General features: G+C 47.8%; 3 protein-coding genes and 1 non-coding gene across 5 annotated transcripts; 1 reads left to right on the forward strand and 3 right to left on the reverse strand.

The window, feature by feature from the left end:
- Window positions 1–5,180: 5,180 nt before the first annotated feature.
- On the reverse strand, window positions 5,181–5,287 carry LOC112468539. The gene has a single exon (XR_003042415.1). It is a non-coding gene; the product is annotated as a U6 spliceosomal RNA (small nuclear RNA).
- A 1,185-nt stretch (window positions 5,288–6,472) lies between these two features.
- Window positions 6,473–7,093, reverse strand: LOC112468538. The gene has a single exon (XM_025037758.1). It carries the CDS (start codon window positions 7,091–7,093, stop codon window positions 6,473–6,475), a length of 621 nt encoding a protein of 206 aa, XP_024893526.1.
- A 6,666-nt stretch (window positions 7,094–13,759) lies between these two features.
- Window positions 13,760–15,379, forward strand: LOC112468536 (protein ALP1-like). Of its 2 annotated transcripts, XM_025037756.1 has the most exons (3): window positions 13,760–14,137; window positions 14,264–14,383; window positions 14,503–15,379. In XM_025037756.1, exons 1-3 carry the CDS (start codon window positions 13,766–13,768, stop codon window positions 15,202–15,204), a joined length of 1,194 nt encoding a protein of 397 aa, XP_024893524.1. In that variant the 5' UTR covers window positions 13,760–13,765; the 3' UTR covers window positions 15,205–15,379. The 2 variants fall into 2 exon arrangements, with proteins under 2 accessions (XP_024893524.1, XP_024893522.1); XM_025037754.1 differs by having other exon boundaries at window positions 13,760–14,383.
- Window positions 15,355–17,337, reverse strand: LOC112468537. The gene is made up of 6 exons (XM_025037757.1): window positions 17,139–17,337; window positions 16,833–16,965; window positions 16,299–16,490; window positions 16,026–16,212; window positions 15,750–15,931; window positions 15,355–15,653 (listed from the first exon to the last, which is right to left on the reverse strand). The coding sequence occupies exons 1-6, from the start codon at window positions 17,229–17,231 to the stop codon at window positions 15,430–15,432; spliced, it is 1,011 nt and encodes a 336-aa protein (XP_024893525.1). The 5' UTR covers window positions 17,232–17,337; the 3' UTR covers window positions 15,355–15,429.
- Window positions 17,338–27,402: the final 10,065 nt, after the last annotated feature.

Consider the following 27,402-nt stretch of genomic DNA (forward strand, 5'->3'; position numbering starts at 1 on the left):
CATTAGCACCATCGGCAGCAAAAGCAATCATATTTAATTTGTAAGGTTCCGGTTTGCATGCAGATATTGAAGTTTGCCGTTAGACGATGTACCATGGTGGGCGGTAACTTTTTCAAGACGGTCGCTTTAAAGCCGTCAGGACCGGGTGCCGTATTGCTGGACTTCTTAGCGGCGATCGCTTCGTTGACTTCTTTGGAGGTGATGGGAGTTCTCCCTTCCTCACAATCACCTAAGTCCACTCGGGACAATTCCCAACCAGGCGGGAATAGATTGTCTAATAAACGATTTAACATTTCCGGCTCGAGGGTGGTGCTGAGCCCCGGAGTGGGTTTCCGCAGTTTGCTCAAATCCAACTTATAAGGAAGGCCCCATGGATCCTCCTTCAACGTATCAAGCAGTTCTTGCCACGCGGTGGACTTGGCATTCTGGATTTCATGCTTCAGGTTTTGGCTAGCAGCAATGTACGCGATCCTTTTGGCTTTTAGCACCTCCGGCAAGTCCTTGCTCCTGCCACGGGTCCAAGCTCTTCTCGCGGCGATAGCCGTAGTTCTCAGTTGCGTTATCTGGTCATTCCACCAGTAGGCCCTGTCTGGCCTAGATGCGCGCAGGTGAGGGACCGCCGCCTGACACGCATCGTAGATACAATTATGTATCCGTCGATCCGGACCCACCCCGATCAGGTACTCCGGGTCGCCGGGAGTTACTGCGCATCTCCACTCAATGGCCTCCTGGAAGAGTCCAATGTCCATTTTCTTAAAGTTCCATCGGCGAGGCAACGGTGGTGATGTACGCCGGGTCGATAAATCCATAATTTTAAAAGAGATATATAAATGGTCGGACATCGATTCCATGTCGCCACGGACAGACCAATCGCGGACTCTGCCGGACAAATCTGAAGAAGCCCAAGTAAGGTCTATTATTGAAGTCCCTTGGTGGCTCGAAAAGGTAGGATGGTTACCCTGATTTAAAAGTCACCAGTCAAGCTAGGACGCTAATTCCTCGAGTGCCTCACCCTTAACATTGGAAACACTCGATTCCCAGGAAAGAGCGTGGGCATTAAAGTCTCCGCAAATAATCAGCTTGTTGTTATGTGCCACACAGGAGCAGATGGTGGAGAGCTCCTCCAAGAAATCCGAATAGGTCGGGAGATCAACATTGGGAGAGATATAACACGAGAGAATGTACATTTCGCCCAGTCTTACCAAGACGGAATGTCTGCCACGGGCCTCTAATGTGGCGGGGTGTGTCGTGACCCTGTTATTGATAAAAATAGCCGCGAGATGGTCGTGGCTATGGAACCACATTTAATAGGGACTGTGCGTTCGGGCAGGTTCTGAAATTGCGCAAACGGCGGCCCCCATTTCCCTCGAATGATGAACAAGGAAGTCCTGAGCCTCCTTGTTTCCGTTGAGGTTTAATTGAAGACACAGGGTCATTTCTGTGTCGCTGCCCGACCATTAGTCATCAGGTCCCTACGTCTCCCGCGTACTGGTTCCACGCTCGCACAAACATTCAACGATCCCAGACGATGATCGCTGGGTCTCCCGGCATCTCTGCAGACAACGCAACAAGGGTCCTCCCTACAAGCACCGATTTGGTGGCCGCGCTCACCACACCTGAAACAGGCGCCAGTCCGGTCCTCAGGAAAGCTGCACGTAGTACGGACATGTCCGAAACGCCAACATTTAAAGCATTGGACGGGTCTGGTTTCAAGCAGCTCGACCCGAGCAATGGTCCATCCTATCTTGAATTTATTTGAGGCCGAGATTTTAATTGCCGCGGATAAAGGGCATTTAACCCATACCGAGTTAAGCCCGTTGTTCATCTTGCGTATACTTCCAATTTTTATGAGGTACTCATCGCAGTCACCAACTACTGATATTTCATTCAGAATCTCAGTCGGAGAGATAGAGTCGTCGAAGTTCCAAATTCGTAACTCGCCCATTGTAGTTGGGCGAGTAATACGTATGGTGTTGCTGTCTAAAACCTCTTTTAGTTTTCTTACGAGTGTGTCGGCCTTGGAGACACCATCCGCGCCAGGAATCTCAATGATAACCCCGCCGTTGATGCCGCGCCTGATTTTTGATGTTTCGATGCCGAGAGTGTCCAAGTTTATATTCTCCCGCGCCTTCTTTAATATATCAGCATAGCTGATATCCTCTTTTAAACTGGTGATCGAGACCGCAGCAGTTTTTGGGGGTCTGCGCGGGCGGACACTCGAGCGAGAACCACCACCGACGACCCCTCGTCGAGGTCCGTCGCTCCGAACAGTCGATACGTTTCGTTCAACATCTGCGATAGGCAATGCAGAGATCTGCGGGCCAAAGGCCTCCCCGTCAGAGATACCAGAAGTTTCGGTGGTGTCATTTCTGAAGGAGGTTTTTTTGTTCCTCTTCTTCTTGAGATTGCTCGAAGGTTCTTCTGATTTTCCACCAAACTTGGAGCGCAGTTCTTCCATGTTAACAACTAATTGCGCAATCTGCCTATTCATGCGTTCTAGCATATAAGTAGGACCGGTATCTTCCTCTGAGTGCACTGTGCGAGTTGGAGTGTGCACAGAAAGAGTCCCCATATCGGATTTTTTATTCTTCATGAGAGAAGTCCTCTTCTTAATTAGAGTAGGGACCTCTGCCACATCCGTTTCGGATCCGGAGACACTTGTGGGGTGTTTCCGGATTTTAACAACCTTATCCCGCAGTATCTCGCAGGAAGTAACACTGGGCTTTCTTTGTGGAAGAGGAGGATAGTCCTCCAAGCGCTTTACTGCGTCCCCAATATCAGATTTGTGAGTATCAGCTCCCAGAGCAGGACTGTTCTCAAGAAATACTTTTGAGGAGGATCCTATGCGATTTGGAGCATCCCTCATGCTTCTGATCTCCTCGCGGAGCATTTCGACATCCCTGCGAAGATCTTCGTTCTCCTTTCGAAGCATAGCGTGCTCCTTCTTTTGAAGTTTTTGTTCGCACGTAATCTTGCGCAGTTGAGTCGTAAGATTCTTATTTTGCAGCTCTAAGTCTGCAATATCGCCAGTAGCGTTTAGTCGTTCACGATAAATGTCGATTATCTCCGAAATATTCGCTATACCGTCTCTAAGATAGCCAGAGAAATTGCCCTTGATGTTTTTACTACTGGTACGGATGGTTTCCATTTTTCCTAAGCATTCGGTGGCGCACTTCGTCAATTGCTCGGTGTTGTAAGTACGCAAGTTAGTAGCAGTCACCGGGTGAATGGTCAATCTGTGTTTTGCTGGTGTCGAAACTGGAATATACACTTCGTTCTCCGAAGTAGTATATCTTCTTTTAATAGGTTTCGTAGTGTTGTCCGGAGAGTTCGGCGAGAAGCGTTCCTTCCTCTTCTCCCTACTAGGAGTAGGTGGAGGAGGTGCATCCTCGTCGTCGTCGTCCTCTATCATTATAATGTCTCCAATTGTACGTTTGTCTTGGTGTGTTGACTCCTCAGAGTCAGACACCCCAGAAGGGTCAAACGTAGGGTCAACCTTCGCATCATCAGTAGGAATTTGTGGATCTTCATCGAAAGGTGATTTCCTGTCGATATCTGCGATGATTCTCCTTGCAAGATCCACACCTCGGTCGCAGATATCCTCCATATTCACCTCCTTGGTAACCTTTTTACCATCGGCATCGGTGAACAGTGCTGGAGGAGTTACTGCATCTGTCCAGTCAGGACGCAGTGCTATTTCTATATTCTTTTTATTTAGCCCATCGCAGGATTCTGAACTTGGCTTTTTAGGGCCAAGCCCATCGACACGGGGGTCGCTGGGACTGCACTCCCCCTGCGCCGGCCTCTGGGTATCCGAAGTCCCTATGAGGCGGTAAGTTTTTTCTCCTTATTCCTTATACTATCCATGAATTGTTTGATTATTTCAGGGGGGTTCTCCCCTTAGGACAATTAAAATTCGGGTGTACCCCGCCCATGGTGCACCCTAGGACCGCTCATCAAAGAGTTCGCAGTGTCCAACTGCGAATTCTGCAGCCAGGTCTAAGACTGCGATAGTTGATAATCCCGCGCAGAAGTGAGCAGTACGTGGGAATTAAATTTAAAGAATAATCAAAGATATATTCACTAAAAGACTCCGAAGAGTCTACCCTCCGTAATGATGACTGAAAATTCAGTCTTTTCACATGTATATAATATTATTTAAGCTGATATAATCGCATGTAATCCAATTTAATATAATTGAAACTAAAACTAATTGCCTGGTATAAATATATATTTCTATATTTTGTTTTGTTTTATTTTATTGTATTTTATTTTATTTTGTTCTATTTTATTTAGTTTTGTTTGTTTTTCATTATTTTAATTATAATTAAGGTACCAGGCAATGTACAGAAATACTAACTATAAAATATAAATCAATCAAAAGATCAAGAATTACATGAGCCTTAACAATGCTATTGTAAATCATGTATCATAGAAACAAAAGTTATTTCGAAAAGTTAGCATACATGTGAAGCCGCCTTAAGGTGACGAAAATCCCTAGACATGTAGCAGTGAGTTTCGCATCATGTGCTTCTCAAAACTCAGTCCAAAGCAGTATGCGCGCGCGTAAAGGCCTTCACACACGAATCGACGGAAGACGTAAGACGTAAATCGTAAGGAAATCCACCAATCAGAGTCGACTATTCCCCTCTTCTTCCCTCTTGACTCGATCGACTCTGATTGGTGGATTTCCTTACGATTTACGTCTTACGTCTTCCGTCGATTCGTGTGTGAAGGCCTTAATATTCTAACCTACCTGTCAATAAACAATGTTTGTTGTAACATATTCAGTTTAATAGTCTGTAAATGAACATTAAATAAAAGTCGGTGGGTGAACATAGTATAAGCAAAATAATGTATATATAATGTAGTAGCGCATATTATGGACATAAACATTAAGACAAAGAAGTCCAGATATATTGTAATAAATCATATCAGTGATAAATAAATAACAAAAAGAAAAGAGAAAGGTTTGGCGTATATGTATTTATTTCTTCTCTCCATTCAGGTGTCCTAGAACAAATGGTTAAACGAGAAGAAATGTATCTCAACGTGTATTCTGTGAGGTTATGTGGTCTCATATTTGTATATTTATTATTTTATTATTTTAGTGTCAGTAATTATTGTTATACTAATCACACGTTGAGAATACATTGCTGTGGACCTCTTTGTATCTGCACAAAAATGTGGAACGCTTCACGATTTTGCGTGTCATCCTTGCGCAGGGGCCATGCTAATCTTCTCTGTATCGTTCCAATTTTAGTATATGTACTGCCGAAGCAAGTACAACCTAACTTAACCTTTTTTTTTTTGTTTCGTGGAAGAGGAAAAAATGCCTCAAGCATTCTACCGGGGGCCGTCCCCCGGGATATGTGGAGCTTGCACCCACTAAAAAACCTCTCCCAAACACATAGCACGCTGGACAACAGTTGCAACACGCGGGGGACTCGAGGTATTACATCACGTGCCACAACAGTCCTCACGCAGAGGCGACAGAAATACGTAAACCGGAGACGCGATCACACGGAGGATCAAACAGGGACGCCGCGGAACCCGCCGGGATGACTCACTAGTCGAAAATTTGACACAAGTGCCAACGTTCGACCGCCTCGAAGGCCCTCATGATAGTGACCGCGGGCAGTCATATCATTGAGGGACGCTCTTCATTGGCTGCGTGGTCATTCCATAGGGAATCACGGACGTCCCAAGGAAGAACGCACAGGGCCATAGGACATGCACGTACCAGACGAACAGGAACCCCTCTACCCGGAAAGAGGTTCCACACAAATCAAAACCACGAGCAAAGCTCGTTAACATTGAGGGTTAAACATATACCCACCACCGGGAAAAACAGTCGGACTCAAAGTCCGCATCACGGGCCGCTTTAGCGGCTGTATTAACGATCACGCCCGTCCCACCCCTAGGCCCCCCGGAAGGGGGGAGAAGGGGAGGGAAGGGCGTGAAAAGAGAAAGATCCCGAGAACCCCGCCGCAGGCCGAGGAAACCCAGAAGGACGACCACCCGCACCCCGCAGCCACAACGGAGCCTCCGGCAAGCCCACTGCGGAGCAGTGGGGCCGGAGCCCCGCAAGCACAGCGGTGAGCGGCGAGACCACGGGCGACCGACCCCCAGGGAGCCCCCGACCGCTCGCAGCGGAGCCCCCAGGAGAAAGAATTAAAATATATAAGACGCAATAAATAGATATAAATCTAAATCTAATTTTCTATTACGGGGCCATCCAGCCGCCCAAAAGGAAACCCGCACGCCGACCGCCCCCAACCAACCGCCCCCCAGGGATCCGGGAACGTCGCCGAAGCGACGCACCGGACCCCAGGAGGAGAAGAGCCAGAACCGGCCCGCGCCCGGGCAACCCAGGAACGGCAGGAAGACCCCGTCCGCACGCAAAATAAAACGCATCAAGAAAAAACCGCACGCAATACATAACGCCGCAATAACATCGCAGAAAACGCAATTATCCCGGATCAAGGATCATTTGCTGTTGTCTCCTACGCTCATCCTCTTCCTTGCGTTGAAGAACGCGCTCAGCAAAAACCGAAAACGCGTTCCAGCGTTCTTTGGAGTTGCAAATCCTAGCAACAATATTCCCCAGGGAGAGGTTCTGACCAATTGCAGCAGCAAGTTCACCACGTTCCAGGGCCCAGAAGTGACACACCTCGAGGGTGTGCTCTGGGGTATCTTTTTCCGCGTTACAATATCGGCATATTGGAGTATCCTCTTTACCAATCTTATACAGGTAAGTGCCGAAACACCCATGGCCTGTTAAAAGCTGAGTTAGTCTATAAGTGAGGAAGCCAGAACTACGATCTAACCAGTCCTCGAAACTGGGGCCAATTGCCTCTCTCGTTCTTCTTCCCGGAAGATTTGCACGCGTGACGTGGGTACGCCATTGCTCTCGTAGTGCGTCCCATTCCTCCAAACGTACAGCGGCAGCCGATACCTCGTTATAATTGCCATTCTCCTTTATTCTACGATGTCGGGAATATGTCCGTCTTAGGAATTCCGCATAGAGGTGTAGAGGCGGAACACGAGCCAGAAGAGTAGCCGCCTCGTACGAAACGGTACGGTACGCCATAATGGTTCTTAGCGCAGAGAGTCGGAGCGCGCGGCGCATCTGTCTCTGCTTATTTTCGGAGGCCATAAATTCCTTGCTCTAAATGGGGGCGGCATAGAGTGCAATGGAGGTTGCCACAGAGTAATATAGTCGGCGCTTGTTCTCAATAGGCCCTCTCAAGTTTGGAAGAATTGCGCACAAGGCACGATTTACCTTGGATATCTTTGCAGCGACATAGTTGACGTGGGTGTTGAATGCCCATTTCTTATCAATGTAAACACCAAGGTACTTCATATTACTAGATATCTTGATGTTTTGTCCCTCATAAACGAAGTTCGAGTTTCGGGGACAGTGCCCAAAGAATACGGCCTCCGTCTTAGGCCAGGACACCGATAGGCCGAGGTCTCGGATGTTGATCATCAGCCTATCCAAGCATTCAGACGCGAGAGCGCAAGCCGAATCGAAATCGTCCTCAGCGACGAGGAGTAATGTGTCATCGGCATAACACACCACATGGGAATCGCCGGGAAGCAGAGTGCGCAGCACCTGGTCAAAGCCCAAATTCCAAAGTGGAGGACCCAGCACCGATTCCTGCGGGACCCCTCTGTTGACACGCCTAGTGCGACGGGTGCCGTCAGACGAGACATATCTGATTACTCTGTTTCTTAGATAATCTTCTACAATGCGTCTCAAGTACCGCGGAACACACTTGTTCCTTAGGGCAGCTCTGATTCTGGAATGTTTAATAGAGTTGAACGCATTCTTGATGTCCAGAGAAACAGCCAGCACCACTCTGCCGTTCGCACGGGCCTCAGTAGTTATGTTCTTAACCAGGAAGAGAGCGTCAGTCGTCGAACGCATCTTACGAAACCCGAATTGATTCGCTGAAAGATCGTATCTAGGATTTTGGTCAAGATAAGTGGCCAAACGGTTGGCAATGATACGCTCAAAGACCTTCCCGGTTTCATTAAGGAGGCAAATCGGTCTTGCCTTAGGCACCTCGCCGCGTGGTGGAATATCTCCTTTGGGGATCAGGACGAGATCCGCTAGCTTCCATTTGGATGGAAAGACCCCAGTCTGCATACAAATGTTGAAATTAGCCGTCAGTCGATGCACCATAGTGGGCGGTAACTTTTTCAGGACGGTCGCTTTGAAGCCGTCAGGACCGGGTGCCGTGTTGCTAGACTTCTTGGCCGCTATCGCCTCTTCGACTTCATCTGAGGTGATGAGAATTCTCCCCTCCTCACAATCACCCAGATCCACTCGGGACAGTTCCCGACCAGGCGGGAACAAGTCGTCCAATAAGCGATTCAACACTTCTGGCTCGAGGGTGGTGCTGAGCCCCGGAGTAGGTTTTCTAAGTTTGCCCAAAACTAACTTATAGGGAAGGCCCCACAGATCCTCCTTCAGCGTATCGATCAGTTCTTGCCACGCGGCGGACTTGGCGTTCTGTATTTCGTGCTTCAGATTTTGAGTAGCAGCAGTGTACGCGATTCTTTTAGCTTCCAGTACTTCCGGCAAATCCCTACTCCTGCCACGAGTCCAAGCTCTCGCAGCGATAGCCGCAGTTCTTAATTGCGCTATCTGGTCATTCCACCAGTAGGCCCTGTCTGACCTAGCAGCGCGCAGGCGAGGGACCGCCGCCTGACACGCATCATAAATGCAGTTATGTATCCATCGGTCTGGACCCACCCCGATCAGGTATTCTGGATCACCAGGAGTCACCGCGCATCTCCACTCAATGGCTTCCTGGAAGAGTCCAATGTCCATTTTCCTGAAATTCCATCGGCGGGGCAATAGTGGTGATGTACGCCGGGTCGATGAATCCATAATTTCGAAAGAAATGTAAAAATGGTCAGACATGGACTCCATATCGCCACGGACCGACCAATCACGGATTCTGCCGGATAGATCAGAGGAAGTCCAGGTAAGATTTACTATCGATGTCCCCTGGTGGCTCGAAAAAGTAGGGTGGTTTCCGTGGTTTACCAGTCTCCAATCAAGCTGTGATGCCAATTCTTCAAGTGCCTCGCCCCTAACATTAGAGGTACTCGATCCCAAGGAGAGAGCGTGGGCATTAAAATCTCCGCAGATGATCAACTTATTATTGTGTGTTACACAGGAGCAAATGGTGGAAAGCTCCTCCAAGAAATCTGAGAATGTCGGGAGATCAACGTTGGGAGAGATGTAACATGAGAGAATATAAATCTCTCCCAATCTAACCAGTACACAATGTCTGCCACGGGCCTCTAATGTAGCAGGGTGTGTTGTGACCCTGTTATTAATAAAAATGGCCGCGAGATGGTCGTGGCTGTGAAACCACAGTTGATATGGGCTGTGCGTTCGGGCAGGTTCAGAAATCGCGCAAACGGCAGCTCCCATTTCCCTTGAGTGATGAACAAGGAGGTCCTGAGCCTCCTTGTTACCGTTAAGATTTAGTTGGAGACACAAAGTCATCTCTGCGTCGCTGCCCGACCATTAATCATAGGGTCCCTACGTTTCCCACGTGTAGGTTCAACGCTCGCGCAAACATTAAGCGATCCCAATCGATGATCGCTGGATCTTCCGGCATCTCTACAGACGACGCAACAGGGGTCTTCTCTGCAAGCACCGATCTGGTGACCGCGCTTACCACACCTGAAGCAGGCGCCAGTCCGGTCCTCAGGGAAACTGCATGTAGTGCGGACATGTCCGAAACGCCAACATTTATAACATTGGACGGGTCTTGTCTCAAGTAGTTCGACCCGAGCAATGGTCCAACCTATCTTAAGCTTATTCGTGGCTGAGATTTTAATCGCCGCGGATAGGGGGCATTTGACCCATACAGAATTAAGCCCGTTATTCATTTTACGTATACCACCGATTTTAACTAGGTATTCATCGCAATCTCCGACTACTGAAATTTCATTAAGAATCTCAGTCGGGGAGATAGAATCATCGAAATTCCAGATACGTAGCTCGCCCATTGTAGTTGGGCGAGTAATACGTATGTTATTGTTGTCCAAGACCTCTTTAAGCTTTCCTACTAGCGTATCGGCCTTGGAGGTACCATCCGCGCCGGGAATCTCAATAATAACTCCGCCGTTGATACCGCGTCTAATCTTCAAAGTCTCAATGCCGAGAGTGTCCAGGTTTATACTCTCCCGCGCCTTCTTCAAAATATCAGCGTAGCTGACGTCCTCTTTTAGGCTGGTAATCGAGACAGCAGCAGTCTTTGGTAGTCTGCGCGGGCGGATAACCAAACGAGAGCCACCACCGACGACCCCTCGTCGAGATCCATCGTTCCGGACAGTCGCCTCGTTTCGTACGACATCTACGGTAGGCGGTGCAGAGAGCTGCGGGCCTAAAGCCTCCCCGTCGGAGATACCAGAGGTCTCAGTGGTATCGTTCTTGAAGGATGTTCTTTTAATCCTTTTCTTTTTGTAGTTACTCGAGAATTCTTCTGGTTTTGAACCAAATTTAGAGCGCAGTTCTTCCATATTAGTAACTAGTTGCGCAATCTGTCTATTCATGCATTCGAGCATGTAGTTAGGACCATATGTCTTCCTCCATATGCAAAATGCGAGTAGGAGTCTGCGCGGAAGGAGTCTCTCTATCAGATTTTTTGTTCTTTCCAGGAGGAGATCTCTTACTCGAGGTAGGAACTACAATCATATCAGTCTCGGATCCGGAGGCACTTGTAGGGTGTTTCCGGATTTTAATAGTTTTGTCCCGCAGTATTTCAGAGGAAATAACCTTGGGTTTCCTCTGAGGGAGAGGAGGATAGTCTTCCGGGCGCTTTGCTGCCTTCCTAATATCAGTTTTGCGAATATCGGCTCCCTGAGCAAGACTGTTCTCAGAAGGTGCTTTTGAGAAAGATCCTGTGTGATTTGTAGCATCCCTCATACTTCTAATCTCCTCGCGGAGCATCTCGACGTCCCTACGAAGGTCTTCATTCTCCTTACGAAGTATAGAGTGCTCCTTCTTTTGTAGCTCCTGCTCGCGCGTTATCTTGCGCAGTTGAGTCGTGAGGTTTTTGTTTTGAAGTTCCAGATCCGCAATGTCGCCAGTAGCGCCAAGCCGTTCGCGATAAATGTTTATTATCTCGGAGATATTTGCTATGCCATCTCTGAGATAGCCAGAAAAGTTGCCTTTAATGTTCTTGCTGCTCGTACGAATAGTTTCCATTTTTTCTAGGCAATCGGAGGCGCACTTCGTCAATTGCTCAGTATTAAAGGTACGTAAGTTGTTGGCAGACACCGGGTGAATAGTCAGTTTATGTTTCGCCGGTGTCAAAACAGGAGTGTACACTTCGTTCTCCGAAGTCGTGTATCTTCTTTTGAAAGGTTTCGTCGTGTTATCCGGGGAGTTCGACGAGAAACGTTCCTTCCTCTTTTCCCTATTAGAGGCAGGTAGAGGAGGTGCATCCTCGTCGTCGTCGTCGTCCTCTATCATTATAACATCTCCGACTGCACGTTCATCCTGGTGTGTCGACTCCTCAGAGTCAGACACCCCAGGAGGGACGAACGTAGGATCATCCTTCACATCATCAGGAATTTGTGGATCTTCGGGTGACTTCCTATCAACATCCGCGATGATTTTCCTCGCGAGGTCCACTCCTCGATCGTAGTCATCCTCCATATCCACCTCCTTGGTAGTCTCTTTATCAGTTACTGCGCCTGTCCAATCAGGACGCAGTGCTATTTCTGTGTTTTCATTTAGCCCATCGCAGGATTCTGGACTTGGCTTTTTAGGGCCAAGCCCATCGACACGGGGGTCGCTGGGACCGCACTCCTCCCGTGCCGGCCTCTGGGTATCCGAAGTCCCTGAGGCGGTAAGTTTTTTCTCCTTATTCTTACTTTTCATGGTTTGTTTCATTATTTCAGGGGTGTTCTCCCCTTAGGACATTTTAAATTTGGGTGCACCCCGCCCATGGTGCATCCTAGGACCGCTCGTCGAAGAGTTCACAGTGTCCAACTGCGAGTCTTGCAGTTAGGTGTAGGACTGCCAAAGTTAATAATCCCACGCAGAAGTGAGCAATACGTGGGGATTAAAGAATAATCCAAGATTCATTCAATAAGAGACTCTAAAGAGTCAACCTTCCGTAATGACGACTGATGTTCAGTCGTTTCATATGTGTATAATGTTGTTTAAGCAGATATATTCGCATAAAGTCCAATTTAGTATAATTGAAATTAAGATTAATTGCCTGGTATAAATATAAATACAAATGTACGTTTTATTTATTTTATTTTTGTTTATTTTATTTTATTGATATATTTTATTTAGTTTTATTTGTTTTTATTGTTTAATTATAATTAAAGTACCAGGCAATGTACAGAATACTATCTATAAAATATAAATCGAAAGATCAAGAAACACATGAGCCCATCAATGCTATTTCGAATCTCGTATCATGGAAACAAAAATTAGCGTACATGTAAATCCGCCTTAAGGTGACAAAAGTCCCTAGACATGTAGCAGTGAGGGTGCCATTACATGGAGCGCGGAAACGCGGAAACGCGGAAGCGCGGAAGACAAAATTTACTAGATTTCCGTCGATCTGTTCCGTTCATTTGGTTGCCTTGTATTACATGGAGCACAATTTGCGCGGAAAAGCGGAATAGGAAGTTATAAAATAAGAATGTTTAACGGTATTTATTGATTAAAATGCTTGTATTCAATAAATAAACTGAAAAGATAAGCATACTAATACAAATTGCAATGAATTAAGTCAACACACATTTAATAAAGGAATATAAATGTCCAGTTATTACCAGATTGTTCCGCTTTTCCGCGCAGATTGTGCTCCATGTAATATAAGGAGAAATAAACTTGCGGAACGAGCGCATCAAATATTCGTTCTTTTTCTCTGTACCTTTGCACTCAGATACCTCAGGTAGGTTATGTATTTTTACAATATGTTTATAATATATAATATATTTATAATATATTTAGAATATCGTAGACATTTCTCCGTAAAGTTGGAAAAGTGATTTAATTGGTATAAACTATTCGGTAGAACAAGCGCATAAGTGCCCTTCCGCGAGTCGGGCACGATCACCGGATGCGGCACGTAGATGATCGAGTAGAGCTGCTCGTTGATCCTCACGTCGTCTCGCATCTTCCTGCCCAGCAGCTTCCAGATGTGATTGAGATCGGAGCCGAACTTCCGCAGCTCGTCGTCCTCGATGTTCTGCAGGAACTTGGGAGTGGCCGTCCAGTCAGCCGGGTCCCAGTCCTCGAACTCGTGGCCGGGCATCTCGAACGTGTCGTTGACGAACTTCTCCACCTGGTGCTTGTTCGGCGCGTAGTTCATGCTTTTAGCCGTGAAGCTCCTGGTACAGGCTAGTGGCACGTGTGAAAGACTCGACGTGTGAAGTGTCGACTCCAGTTCCGTGGGAAGATTCTGCGGCAGGCAGGACACGCAGCTCTGCTGCACCTCGTTGCTGGCCCTCCTCAACGTCCAGTCTCTGACGTAGACTGCGGTCGTCGCGATCTACCGACGCCGGTCTTGGAATAATTCGAGTAGTTCTGACCGGGACACTTCTGTATCGCGTTGGTGTGACTCCTGCCAACTTGCGACGAGCTTTCTTTGGATGAGCACTTGGCCGGGGTCTTGGTACAAGCGGATGCGCAGGTCGTCATCGTTTCGTCTGTCCTGCAGGGCTAGGTGGCTCGATCACGACAAAAGTGGTGTCCGTCAAGTATATCATGGATCCAAATATCATGTTAATGATTATTATGAAGTTTCTTATTCAAGCAAGAGATGAACCAATGAGACATGCAGAAATAACAATGAAAAAAGTTACTGCAATGTATTATTTGTACTTGCGTTACAAGAAATTGGAAGAGCAAAAGAATCGAAGAATATGGGTACGACCTATTTTTACCGAAGAAAGAAGACTTGCACAAGGTGACAGCAACAATTTACTTGTGGAGATGCAATTGACAGATCCCGAAAAATATTTTAACTATCTCAGAATGTCATCAACAATTTTCAACGAGTTACTCAAGATTGTTGGACCATTGATCGAAAAACAAACAGCAGTTCGAAAACCAATACCGGCTAGGACGAGATTAGAGGTGACTATACGTTGGTTGGCATCAGGTGACAGCATGATGTCGCTATCATATGCTTATCGCATTGCCCAATGCACACTATCACATATTATTCCGGAAACGTGTGAAGCAATTTGGCTCTCTCTACAGAAGAAGGTTATGGTTGATCCAACTGAAGAAAATTGGAGTAGGATTGCAGAAGATTTCGAACTGATATGCCAATTTCCACACTGCATAGGCGCTATCGATGGAAAGCATGTCGAAATTCAGGTATGTATATTATGAATTTATTTACAATAATTCAGGTTCAAAATATTACACATTAATAATGCAATGACATATGTGAAATGAGAAATATATATATCACAATAATGGTTCTCAATTTGCAGGCACCGCCTCGTAGTGGCTCATGCTACTACAACTATAAAGGAAGGCACAGCATAAACTTGCTCGCAGTAAGTGATGCCAAGAACCGTTTTATTATTGTGGATATTGGAGCTGAGGGAAGGCAAAGCGACGGAGGTGTTTTCGAAAACAGCGGATTACCACATCTACTAGAAACGAATGCTCTCCATATTCCTCTACCTACACATCTAAATCATATGGATTCGGATTTTCCGTACGTTTTATTGGGAGATGAGGCCTTTCCTCTGAGATCATATATGATGCGACCGTACCCTCGCAGTAGACAGCTGAATATCAACAGAAAAATTTTTAACTATCGCCTGAGTCGAGCAAGGAGAACAGTAGAATGTGCTTTCGGACTTTTGGTTGCAAGATGGAGAATATATCGTCGACCTCTTGTTGCATGCACACGTACTGCTGTAAAAGCTGTACAAGCAACGGTTGTCTTACATAATTTTATTATTAATAATGAATTAAATCTACCATTTACAGCAAGACGGTATTCTAATATGCGAGAAGAAGAACACAATCTCCTAATTACAAGTACCGGACTTACAGCTGTAAGTCATAGAAATGTTTCGCAAAAGTCTACAGCATTGAAAATTCGAGATAACTTTGCTTATTATTTCGAACATATAAATCCTCTACCATGGCAGTTGGACAAAGTTTTAACTAACAACTTTTAAAACATAGTTTCTCCATTTAATGCATTGTATTCGTAAATAAAATATTTTGTGAATATATAATTCGAAAGTTTTTTGCCACACAATATTCGTATGTAGCCTGTTTTGACGATCTATATTTCTATAGTTTAATAATTTGTACAATGTAATGAATCGAATAAAAAAATATTTTATTTTATATATATATATCATGAAATAAAAAAATATATCAAGAAAGTAATATTTTTATTAGGGATTCTCTCGCTCCGTAAGTTCCATATCCTCCTCTTGGATAGCAATATCCATCATTCTTCTTTGCAGATTTCTGCGTCGTAAGTAGGGTAGTCGGCGTAAAATGTCACCAAGCTGATCTAAATAGCTGTCCACTACATCACGTTTCTTCTGTGACGCTTCATCAATTATATTGAGAAATTTAGTTTCCATATCAGCTTGCCTTTGTGCAATCTTTGCTTCTGTAAATAATAATATATGCCTAATTAATAATCTGTACTTAATAATGCATGATGAGTATTTAAAATACATGAAACCAAAAGACAATTGCCGCATACTTTTCTTTCTCGCCTCTGACGGTGAACATGATCTTCGTGATGATGCGTTTGATGTACTTGCAACGTCCATCGTGGAATCATCACAAGTGAAGTGGTCTGCAGCCATGTCATTCCTTTGCATATCATTGTCATCAAGATGGGATGAATTCACTTCCAAAAGGGGCTGGATGGAGCTGACAGTCCTGGAAACAAAATAATTTTACAAATTATGACATTCAATTGCACGCAATTTGAATGTTTGTAAAATCTCAGTTGAAAGATAATATAAATACTTACGGTGCTGTCTGTAGAGTATCGTCGAGAAATTTCATTTCTTCGTAATGAGCAAAAGAACTACGTAATGGATGGCCAGATTCCGCCCCAGAACCACTTCGCACGTATCCACGCATTTTCTTTCTAGCCTTTGTATACTGATCTCGAAGGTTTTTCCATTTCTGTTTTGCTTCTTCCATAGATAGAGATCCTATGATATTGTACAGAGAATCGTAAATTATTTACTTTATCATGCAAATAATATAATTCATATAAATAATTAAAGAATGATCTCACCATCAAATATGTTTACAATTTCTTGCCAAAGATTGTCTTTTATTAATTTTGTCCTATCTTTCAATGGAATAGAATGGTCCCACAAAGGCCTTCGGGTACGAACTAATTCAATCAGCAACTCATCTTGTGTGAGTGCAGACTGTACATCTCTTTCTTTCGTATGCGGTATATTTTCAGTTTCATGTCTTTTTCCTTTAAAATAAATAAAAATAATAATGACTTAAATTACCATAAAATGACTCAATTATCTGTTCTAGTGGATCAATAATTAATTTTTTACAACATTTCAATGCTTGTGTGTACTTAATAAGTTGTTTAACACTATCTCATATGTAAAATATACATTGTCAAAACCAAAATTTATTAATGTGTAATAATAATTATTTATAATAGCATTCACCATTTTGTAAAGTTATTATGTCCCTCAAGGAAGAACTTTATATGTAATATATATATATATATATATATATATATATATTACAATTATCTTCCATTATAATACGGTAAATTAAACTAAAACGTTATTTAACATACTTATAGTGGCCACGGCATTTTCGTCAACATTTATGGCCTCAGTATTTTCATCATATGCACTAAAACAATGATGGTCTAAAATTGTTCCACATGATCCACGTAAAATGAAACCGCAGTATCCACACTTTATAGCCTGCAAACATATACAAGTGTTTAATTATCTTTATATCACATAAAGTGAGGTTATGACTTCATTCAGTAGGTATTAATATTAATTTTTTTAAAATTTGATTTAAGCGTTATGTCAATTTATTATTAATTTACAAATACTATAATATACTTAATACTCGATACTCAAATACTTACTGGGCCGTTCATTATAATAAACGTTTTACACTTCTTTATATATCTGTTTGCACTTCTTGGCACACACACACACGAAACAGTCAAAACACGCATAAATTCCGCTGTTCCGCTCAAATGAGATAGAAAGAAGCGACGGAAACGCGGAATCTAGTTACTTTCTTTCCGCGTTTCCGCGTTTCCGCGTTTCCGCGCTCCATGTAATGGCACCCTGAGTTTCGCATCATGAGCTTCTCAAAACTCATGCCCAAACCTTGAAGCCGTGCACGAAGACGGTGCGCGGCCAGCTACTCGCACAGCCTAGGGTGGTCATCACCCGGCTGACGCCGGAGGAGGTAAGCCGAGCGGAACGACGAGCAGCGCCGCAGCCGCGGCCAGTCGCCGAGGGGAGCCGGCGAAGCACGCCATCGCCGGTGCTGAGCCGTCGGATTGTTGGACAATCCGCGATATTGGCGGGAGACGCGTGCCTATGGGGCTCTCCCGCCGAGCTAGAGGCAATCAGGCGCGCTGCCGAGGCTTTCGACAGCGCGTACCGTGTCGAATTGTCTCGTGTCACGGTGACCGACACGGTCACGATCACCGCATTGCCGACGCAGCAGATGTGGGAGCAGCCGGGAGAGGAGGCGGAAGACTTGGGCAGCCCACCTAGCGGGGAAGGCGAGTCGCAGGACGAGGGGGACAACCCCGTATAGAAATTTTAAGAGATTGAGACGCTCCGAGGACGGGATTGTAAATAGATCTTTCCTTTTATAATAAAGTTATGTAGTCTATCCGTCCGGCGTGAAGATATGCGACAGCGGTCGCTGGGCAGCGGCCCACGTAGCACATAAGTTTTCTTTTCTAGCGATCCACAAACAGTTTGTTTTCTTTTCTCGGCACCGAGTGCCAGGCCCGACCAGGAAGCAGTTTTTATTTTCATTTAATAGGTACGTGGATCGTAAGGAGCACCGGCACGATGATTGGTCGAGCCACACACAATCTTCATCGCGGGAACGCGGGATTAAGACAGCGCGCACGTCAGGCGAACGAGAGTCGAGATGCCGACTCCTGACATCCTCACAAGAGGATTATCCAGAAATTAGCGCGATCCGACCGCGCAAACGTGGGGTTTGCCGGACACCCGGCGAAACACATGAAGGAGGCGCCGGAGCGCTAAATGGCATGAACTGCCGCCAGAGGGAGGCTTTACCGACCTCTGGAGACTATCGCGAAAACGATCCGATCGCGCGAACCCCAAGTTTGCCGGACACGTCACCGAATGACGAACGCGGCGACGCAGCGCCAAAAGGCTTAACATGCCGCCAGAGGAAGGCTTCACCGACCTCTGGAGACTATCGCGAACGCGATCCACCCGCGCAAACACCTGGTTTGCCGGACAAGGGGTAAAATGGCAAGCGAAGTGTCGTAGCGTCGCGGCATGAAATATGCATGTTCAGGGGTACGAACAGACCCTAGAGACCGAACGCGAACGCGATCTGACCGTGCAAACACCCGGTTTGCCGGACAGACTTAATATCGTGAACCGAGCGTCGGAGCGAACGAAGAGTCGATATGCTTACTAGAGGAACGTAGATAAGACATACGAGTCCAGCGCGAGCGAGATCTGACCGCGCAAACATCCGGTTTGCCGGACAGATCCGATATCTTGAACGGAGCGTCGGATCGGCGTGAAATTAAATATGCGTACTCGGGGGAGGTCGAGAAGACATCCGGATCAATCGCGATTGCGGTCTGACCGCGCAAACACCCGGTTTGCCGGACAGATGATAAAAACTAGGATTGCGTCACCAGGGACACCTGGTACACCCGAATATCGAAACGCGATCAAAATCCGACCATCCTAACGGGGAGTTGTCCGGACAGTCCGGACAACTAGTAGTTTCGGACGTCGGCTACAGGAAGTAGGGCCGGAATACGATCGATCAGGGCCTAAAGAGTGGGCATCTGGGTCGCCGCCATTGGCGGACGTTTTAAACGCGATCCAGACGTCTTCTCCAGGAAGTTGACGCGGAAGCATGATCTAGGATCTCCGAGAGACCTTGCGCACCGGTCGGCGTTGTCATAAGTTCATAATTGTAAAAGTTGAATTGTTGCTACCCGGAAGTCGGAAGAGCGCGACGCATATAATGTACTAGCGTCGGAAATTTCCATCGCGAACATCTGGCGCACACCTGTCGTGCCGAAACGCGTAAACACCTATTGTTCGAGCATCGTCATGGAAATTTCCAGAGAGGAGAAAGCGGCCGAGGCCCTATGGAAGGGGAAAAACCTCGGTAGTAGGGAGCCCGAGAGAGCAACGTTTCTCGAGGCAGTCTCTCGTGGGCGCTCGAAGGTAGCAATCTCGCGCGTATCATACCGGCGTATCGTTGAAGAATATTCGCGAACGCGAAACGGAATACGAATAATTAAGCCTACCTCAGTGTCTATTAACAAACGGGAACGCCCGCCAACAGCGTTACGTGACGTCGATACGAAAGATGTACGGGTTATCGCGTACCTTAATCGTGATATCGCACTTTGCGAGACGTGCGACCGCCATCTTATGTGGCAATCGTTAATTGTGAACCACCAACATTGTGCAACTATAGTTAACAATAAAAGCAATCGTTATTTGCAAAAATCCAGACGAAAATATCTTTAGAATAATAATTTCTTTCGCCAGTATATAGAATAACAATTAAGTAATTTAAATCGACCGTGACTGGCAATATATAACGTCTTTTCGATATGAACATTGAAAAACTGTGAGCCAACTTGGTTTGTCGGATTCACACAGCACTTTTTTCCGGATCAATCATCGAGACATTATTAATTTTGACCATGGTTTTTGGTCAGTTGATGTAATTTCTAAATTAAATAGTTTTTAAATTTTATTGCGAAAAATATTACCCCAGCCAGGGTTTGAACCTGGAACCTCCCGTATACCGTGCGGGCGTCGTGCCAATTCGACCACTGAGGCTGTAGTAATATTCATCGCAATAACAACTATAAGATGGAGCACCGATTATAGAAAATATCTTTACTTACCCGGAAACTTACCTGAACAAGCGATTGTCCGGCCATCTTGGTGATAGCGTGGTCCGATCTTCAAGGTCATCACAGATTCTACTTCAGGGGAGGCCAATGATGAGGCAACCGTAGCGGAAACCTAAAAAAAGTTGATATTAGTCGTAGTTACGCGGACAGTTCTCGTACTTACCTGGTTGTCCGGCTATCTCCTAGACGCGTTGATCCTAGACATCGGTGAGCAGCGGTGATCTACGACATCGGCGATGGTGATGAAGCAGCTGTCGACGAAACCTGAAAATAAAAGAGAATTAGTAGCGTTTTACTTATATTAATGTCGGGACTTAGCCGATCAAGCGGTTGTCCGGCTATCATGGTTCCACGGACGGGGTAGATGAATGGTTGATAGTGGAAACGATTGGCAGAGCATCCCAGAGGAGGCAACCGTGGCGGGAATCTAAAAAGTCAAAGGGTTAAGAAGATATTACCTGATCAAGCAGCTGTCCGGCTAGCAGGTATCCCTGGCTGGCCGATTGAGGTCATACCTAGCGGTATCCAGAGCTCAGGCGACGCCTATCGAGCAGTTGTGGCGGGATTGAAAAAATAAAATTGTTTAAACAAATTGTTCACATTTTGGCTGATTTCCATTACGAATACCTACCTTCTCGGTATATAAAGGTTAAACCGAGTGGCGACCGATGACTAATAGGACAAAATAGCGTACCCCGTGGCCCGATTATGCATCGTTCGGTCACAACCTAACCTAACCTTGCGACCGCAAGATGTCGCAGCGCGCGCAGCGGTAGAACGGGTGTCGCGGGTCGTGCTGCGCCGTATCTCCGAGGACGCGATGCGGCAATTTGCACCGCCGGCCGAGCAAAGCGACGAGTCGGCCCGTAAGGAGGCCGAGAAATGGGCGGTAGAGGTGGACCCGCCCGACGCGACCGCGGATCCGATACCGGTGACACAAGCGCCGTTAGAAGGGGGTCAGGCCGCGGAGCTTCCGATCCCGATCAACCTGGAAGTGGTGCAGGCCATCGTCGCCATGCTAGAATCGGAGCAGGCCGCCCGGCCTGACGAGCAGGCGATAGGTGTAGGAGAAGGCGGGACGGACCCGGAGCCGCCAGCAGAGTCCGCAAACCAGGACGACGCGTCCAGCGTTAGCTTCCGGAGCCCGGAGAGCAACGCCGAGGATGAGAACAAGGACGAGGGACAAAGGGTCCCTACATAGGTTTAATTAGTGTTACCAGCGTTCCGAGGATGGGGACACACTTGGACGAACGTCCGTTAAATTATTTTGTTTTGCTGACCCGCAGGGTCGAGATTTTGTTTGCCACAACACGCCCCATCCGGCGCCATAGTATATAGGTTATGACAAGTCGCGCAATTGTTTAGTTTTAGTAGTTTCGGCTCAAGCCATATTTAGTTTATTTTTGTTTTGTACCGTTGAGCGCGCGAACGGTCGAGAGCGCGTAAAACCGCAGGGCAAGGCTTGAGCCACACACACTTTCCAGGAAAGGAGAGGCGCACGAAGGGGCGTTTCTCCGTATCTAGACGAAGGACCAGCGGAGGTCAACAACCGACCACGGCGTAACGACAGACAGTCGGGAATACTCAGGGCGCAGCGGCGCTGAAAACCGGCTCAGGGGAGCCAAGATGGCGGACCGTCCGCAATTTCGTTTAATTAAAAATTCTCGTGTTAATGAACGGTCCCTGATCGAATCGGGGAGCCCGGGAAGCAACCGTAGATAGAAAAGATCGCATTTCGACCGCGAGAATAGGAAATGGCGGACCGTCCGTAATCTACGAAAAAGCGATCGGGGCGTGATATCGCGCGGTGCCTGACGAAACTACGAGGCACGAGAAAGTCACATAGCCGAAAATCGTGACGATCCGATAACGAATACGCGAGTTAAGGAACCGTCCGCGAGGTTCCACTGGGTGCGTCATCTGCGGGGACAAACCGTCCCTGACGAAAGGGGATGTCCCAAGGACGAGACAGGGCCGATCGCCATCAAGATCCGACGACCGGGTCACGAGTTAGGGTACCGTCCGGAACTATGCACCAGGTGCATCATCTCCGGGAACTGAGCAGCCCTGACGAGGGAGGAGGGCCAGATTAGGCTCCGTACCGCGCGCCGTCGAACTCCGACGACCGGGAGACAAGGTAGCGTACCGTCCGCGAACTCGCACCGGGTGCGTCATCTCCGGGAACTGAGTTGCTCTGACGAACGGAGAGGGCCAAGAGAAGCGCCTTACCGCGTGCCGTCGAAGTCCGAAGATCGGGTCGCGAGATAGAGTACCGTCCGGTAGATCGCAACGCGGACGTCATCGCCGAGGAAAGACCTCGGAAAGCGGGATACCAGGTCCCAAGAACACGTCAGGATAGGTCGGCGACGTCGGCAGACGTGGTGCTCGTCACCCGGACGTCTTCCCCGGGGAAGTCGCCCGGAATCATAAAAGGCGTGCGAATTAAGCATAGGCGCACAGGTCGGCGTCAACGGCGGACGCATATTCGAAACAGTGGAAAACCACTACCCTGGCGTCAGGACGGCAGGGCATCGCGAGCGCAACGCTCATGGAAATTTCCATGTAAACCCGCGTAAACACCGGAGTGGAAAATTACCGAGACAAATATGCGCAGTTAGGAAGCTTCTCGAAGGAGAAAGTCGTAGGGAGCGCCGGAGTGGGGGCTAAATAGCCGATGGTAGGGAGGCCGAGCGAGACGGGCCACTCGAGGCAGTCTCTCGGGGATAGTTCACGGAGCAACACGTAATTTCGCATACACTCTCATTGTCGCGCTAAGTCCCGCGATCGTAATCCGAGTGCGCAAATCGTAATCTCGTAACTTCCATAACAACCGGGAACGCCCGCGAAACGCGTTAATTATCGCTTTTACATAAGCGAACGGCGAATTAGTGCCGAAAAATCTTGTGCGTCGTAACGAAAAGGGGCGTGTCAGCCCGAACGTGCGATCGTCCGACAGATTGTGTAACTTTGATATTTGTGAACAACTGTGAATGAAAATCAGTCAAATTGAATAAATTATACAATTTTTTGTCAAAAAATTCTTGAAAATTATTCGATTGGACTTACCTTCTGCACCATACCTGATCCATTGGCGTCGATCACTCGAAGTCCCTCGTTGATCCTGGAAGACGGTGGCAGCGGCGATCCTGGACGGCGACGGCGATGATCCTCATGTGGCAGGAACCTGAAAAGAAGAATAATTAGTCTGATTGAAAATTCGATAGATACTTACCTTCTCGGTATATCATAGGTCAAACCGAGTGGCGACCGTTGAATTCAAGGACACCCCGCGTTGATTCGTGTCTCCCCATGTACCGTCCGGTTACAACCTAACCTTTTTTTTTGTTTCGTGGAAGAGGAAAAATGCCTCGAGCATTCTACCGGGGGCCGTCCCCCGGGATATGTGGGGCTTGCACCCACTAAAAAACCTCTCCGCAACACATAGCACGCTGGACAACAGTTGCAACACGCGGGAGACTCGAGGTATTACATCACGTGCCACAACAGTCCTCTCGCAGAGGCGACAGAAATACGTAAACCAGAGACGAGATCACACAAAGGATCAAACAGGGACGCCGTGGAACCCGCCGGGATGACTCACTAGTCGAAAATTGACACAAGTGCCAACGTTCGACCGCCTCGGAGGCCCTCATAATAGTGACCGCGGGCAGTCATATCATTGAGGGACGCTCTTCATTGGCTGCGTGGCCATTCCATAGGGAATCACGGACGTCCCAAGGAAGAACGCACAGGGCCATAGGACATGCACGTACCAGACGAACAGGAACCCTTCTACCCGGAGAGAGGTTCCACACAGATCAAAAAGCCACGAGCTACGCTCGTTAACATTGAGGGTTAACATATACCCACCACCAGGAGAAACAGTCGGATTCAAAGTCCGCATCACGGGCCGCTTTAGCGGCTGTAGTAACGATCACGCCCGTCTTACCCCCAGGCCCCCGGGAAGGGGGGGAGAAAGGGAGGGAGGGGCGCGAAAAGAGAAGGATCCCGAGAACCCCGCCGCGGGCCGAGGAAACCCAGAAGGAGGACCACCCGCACCCCGCAGCCACAACGGAGCCTCCGGCAAACCCACTGCGGAGCAGTGGGGCCGGAGCCCCGCAAGCACAGCGGTGAGCGGCGAGACCACGGGCGACCGACCCCCCGGGAGCCCCCGACCCATCGCAGCGGAGTTTCCAGGAGAAAAACTTAAAATATATATAGATATAAGACTAAATCTACTTTCTTTTACTGGGCCATCCGGCCGCCCATAGGGAAACCCGCACGCCGACCGCCCCCAACCAACCACCCCCCAGGGATCCGGGAACGTCGCCGAAGCGACGCACCGGACCCCAGGAGGAGGAGAGCCAGAACCGGCCCGCGCCCGGGCAACCCAGGAACGGCAGGAAGACCCCGTCCGCACGCAAAATAAATCGCATCGAGAGAAACCGCACGCAATACATAAAGCCGCAACAACATCGCAGAAAACGCATTTATCCCGGGTCGAGGATCATTTGTTGTTGTCTCCTACGCTCGTCATCTTCCTTGCGCTGAAGAACGCGTTCAGCAAAAGTTGAAAATGCGTTCCATCGTTCTTTGGAATTGCAAATCCTAGCAATAATATTTCCCAGGGAACTGGCCAACTGCAGCAGCGAGTTCACCACGCTCTAAGGCCCAGAAGTGACACACTTCTATGGTGTGCTCTGGGGTGTCTTCTTCCACGTCGCAATACCGGCAGATCGGAGAGTCCTCTTTACCAATCCTATGCAGGTAGGTGCCGAAACACCCATGACCTGTCAAGAGCTGAGTTATTCTGTATGTGAGGAAGCCGGAACTGCGATCCAGCCAGTCATCAAAACTGGGGACAATCGCCTCTCTCGTTCTTCTTCCTGGGAGGTTTGCGCGCGTAATATGGATGCGCCATTGCTCACGCAATGCGTCCCATTCCTCCAAGCGTACAGCGGCCGCCGATACCTCGTTGTAATTCCCATTCTCCTTCATTCTTCGATGTCGGAGGTATGTTCTTCTTAGGAATTCCGCATATAGATGCAGGGGCGGAACACGGGCCAGCAGCGTAGCCGCCTCATACGAAACAGTGCGGTACGCCATGATGGTTCTTAGCGCAGAGAGTCTAAGTGCGCGGCGCATCTGTCTCTGCTTGTTTTCGGAGGCCATAAGTTCTTCGCTCCAAATAGGAGCGGCATAGAGCGCAATAGAAGTTGCCACAGAATAATATAACCGGCGCTTGTTTTCGATAGGCCCTCTGAGGTTTGGGAGGATTGCGCACAGGGCACGATTTACCTTAGAGATCTTTGCGGCAACATAATTCACGTGTGTGTTAAATGCCCATCTCTTTTCAATGTAAACGCCAAGATATTTCATGCTGCTGGATATCCTGATGTTCTGTCCCTCGTAGACAAAGTTCGAATTTCGGGGACAGTGTCCAAAGAATACGGCCTCCGTCTTGGGCCAGGACACAGACAGGCCGAGGTCTCTGATGTTGATCATAAGCCTGTCAAGGCACTCAGACGCGAGAGCGCAGGCTGAGTCAAAATCGTTTTCAGCAACGAGGAGCAGTGTATCGTCGGCGTAACACACAACATGGGAATTGCCCGGAAGCAGAGTGCGCAGCACCTGGTCAAAACCCAAATTCCAAAGCGGAGGACCCAACACCGATCCCTGAGGGACCCCTCTGTTGACGCGCCTAGTGCGACGAGTGCCGTCAGACGAGACGTATCTGATTACTCTGTTTCTCAGATAGTCCTCGATAATACGCCTCAAGTACCGCGGAACACGCTTGTTCTTTAGGGCAGCTCTGATTCTAGAATGTTTAATGGAATTGAACGCATTTTTAATGTTCAGCGAAACGGCCAGCACCACCCTGCCGTTCACGCGGGCCTCGGTAATTATATTCTTGACCAAGAAAAGAGCGTCAGTTGTTGAACGCATCTTACGAAATCCAAATTGATTCGCCGAGAGATCGTATCTGGGATTTTGGTGGCCAAGATGAGTGGCCAAACGGTTGGCAATGACGCGCTCAAAAACCTTGCCGATTTCGTTCAGGAGGCAAATCGGCCTTGCCTTAGGCACCTCGCCGCGCGGTGGAATATCTCCTTTGGGTATCAAAACGAGGTCCGCCAACTTCCACCTGGATGGAAAGACCCCAGACTGCATGCATATGTTAAAATTAGCCGTCAGTCGATGCACCCTAGTAGGAGGTAACTTTTTTAGGACGGTCGCTTTGAAGCCGTCAGGACCAGGCGCCGTGTTGGTAGATTTCTTGGCCGCTATCGCTTCCTCCACTTCATCCGAAGTGATGGGGGTTCTCCCCTCCTCGCAATCACCTAGATTAACCTGAGACAGTTCCCTACCAGGCGGAAACAGGTCATCCAATAGACGATTCAGCACCTCTGGCTCAAGGGTGGTACTGAGCCCCGGAGTAGGTTTCCTAAGTTTTCCTAAAACTAACTTGTAGGGAAGGCCCCACGGATCATCCTTCAGCGTGTCAATAAGTTCCTGCCACGCGGCGGACTTGGCGTTCTGTATCTCGTGTTTTAAGTTTTGAGTAGCGGCAATATAAGCGATTCTTTTAGCTTCCAAAACTACCGGGAGATCTCTACTCCTACCACGAGTCCAGGATCTCCTCGCAGCGATAGCCTCAGTTCTTAATTGTGCAATTCGGTCATTCCACCAATAGGCCCTGTTCACCCTAGCAGCGCGCAGGCGAGGGACCGCCGCCTGACACGCATCATAAATGCAGTTATTTATCCATTTATCCGGGCCCACCCCGATCAGATATTCCGGATCACCAGGAGTCACCGCACATCTCCATTCAATGGCTTCCTGGAAGAGCCCAATGTCCATCTTTCTGAAGTTCCATCGACGGGGCAGCGGTGTTGATATACGCCGAGTCGATGAGTCTAAGATTTTGAAAGAAATGTAGAAGTGGTCAGACATGGATTCTAAGTCGTCACGAACCGACCAATTACATATTCTGCCAGATAAATCGGAAGAAATCCAGGTGAGGTCCACTATCGACGTCCCCTGGTGGCTCGAAAAGGTGGGGTGATTTCCCTGATTCACCAATTTCCAGTCGACGCAAGTTCTTCTAGAGCTTCGCCCCTAACATTAGAAGTGTTCGATCCCCAGGAGAGAGAATGGGCATTAAAATCCCCGCAGATGATGATCCTGTTATTGTGTGCTACGCAGGAGCAAATGGTGGATAGCTCCTCCA

Source organism: Temnothorax curvispinosus, unplaced genomic scaffold, assembly GCF_003070985.1.
Source record: "Temnothorax curvispinosus isolate PA1 unplaced genomic scaffold, ASM307098v1 QBEX01018590.1, whole genome shotgun sequence".
In the NCBI taxonomy this organism is placed as follows: Eukaryota; Metazoa; Arthropoda; class Insecta; order Hymenoptera; family Formicidae; genus Temnothorax; species Temnothorax curvispinosus.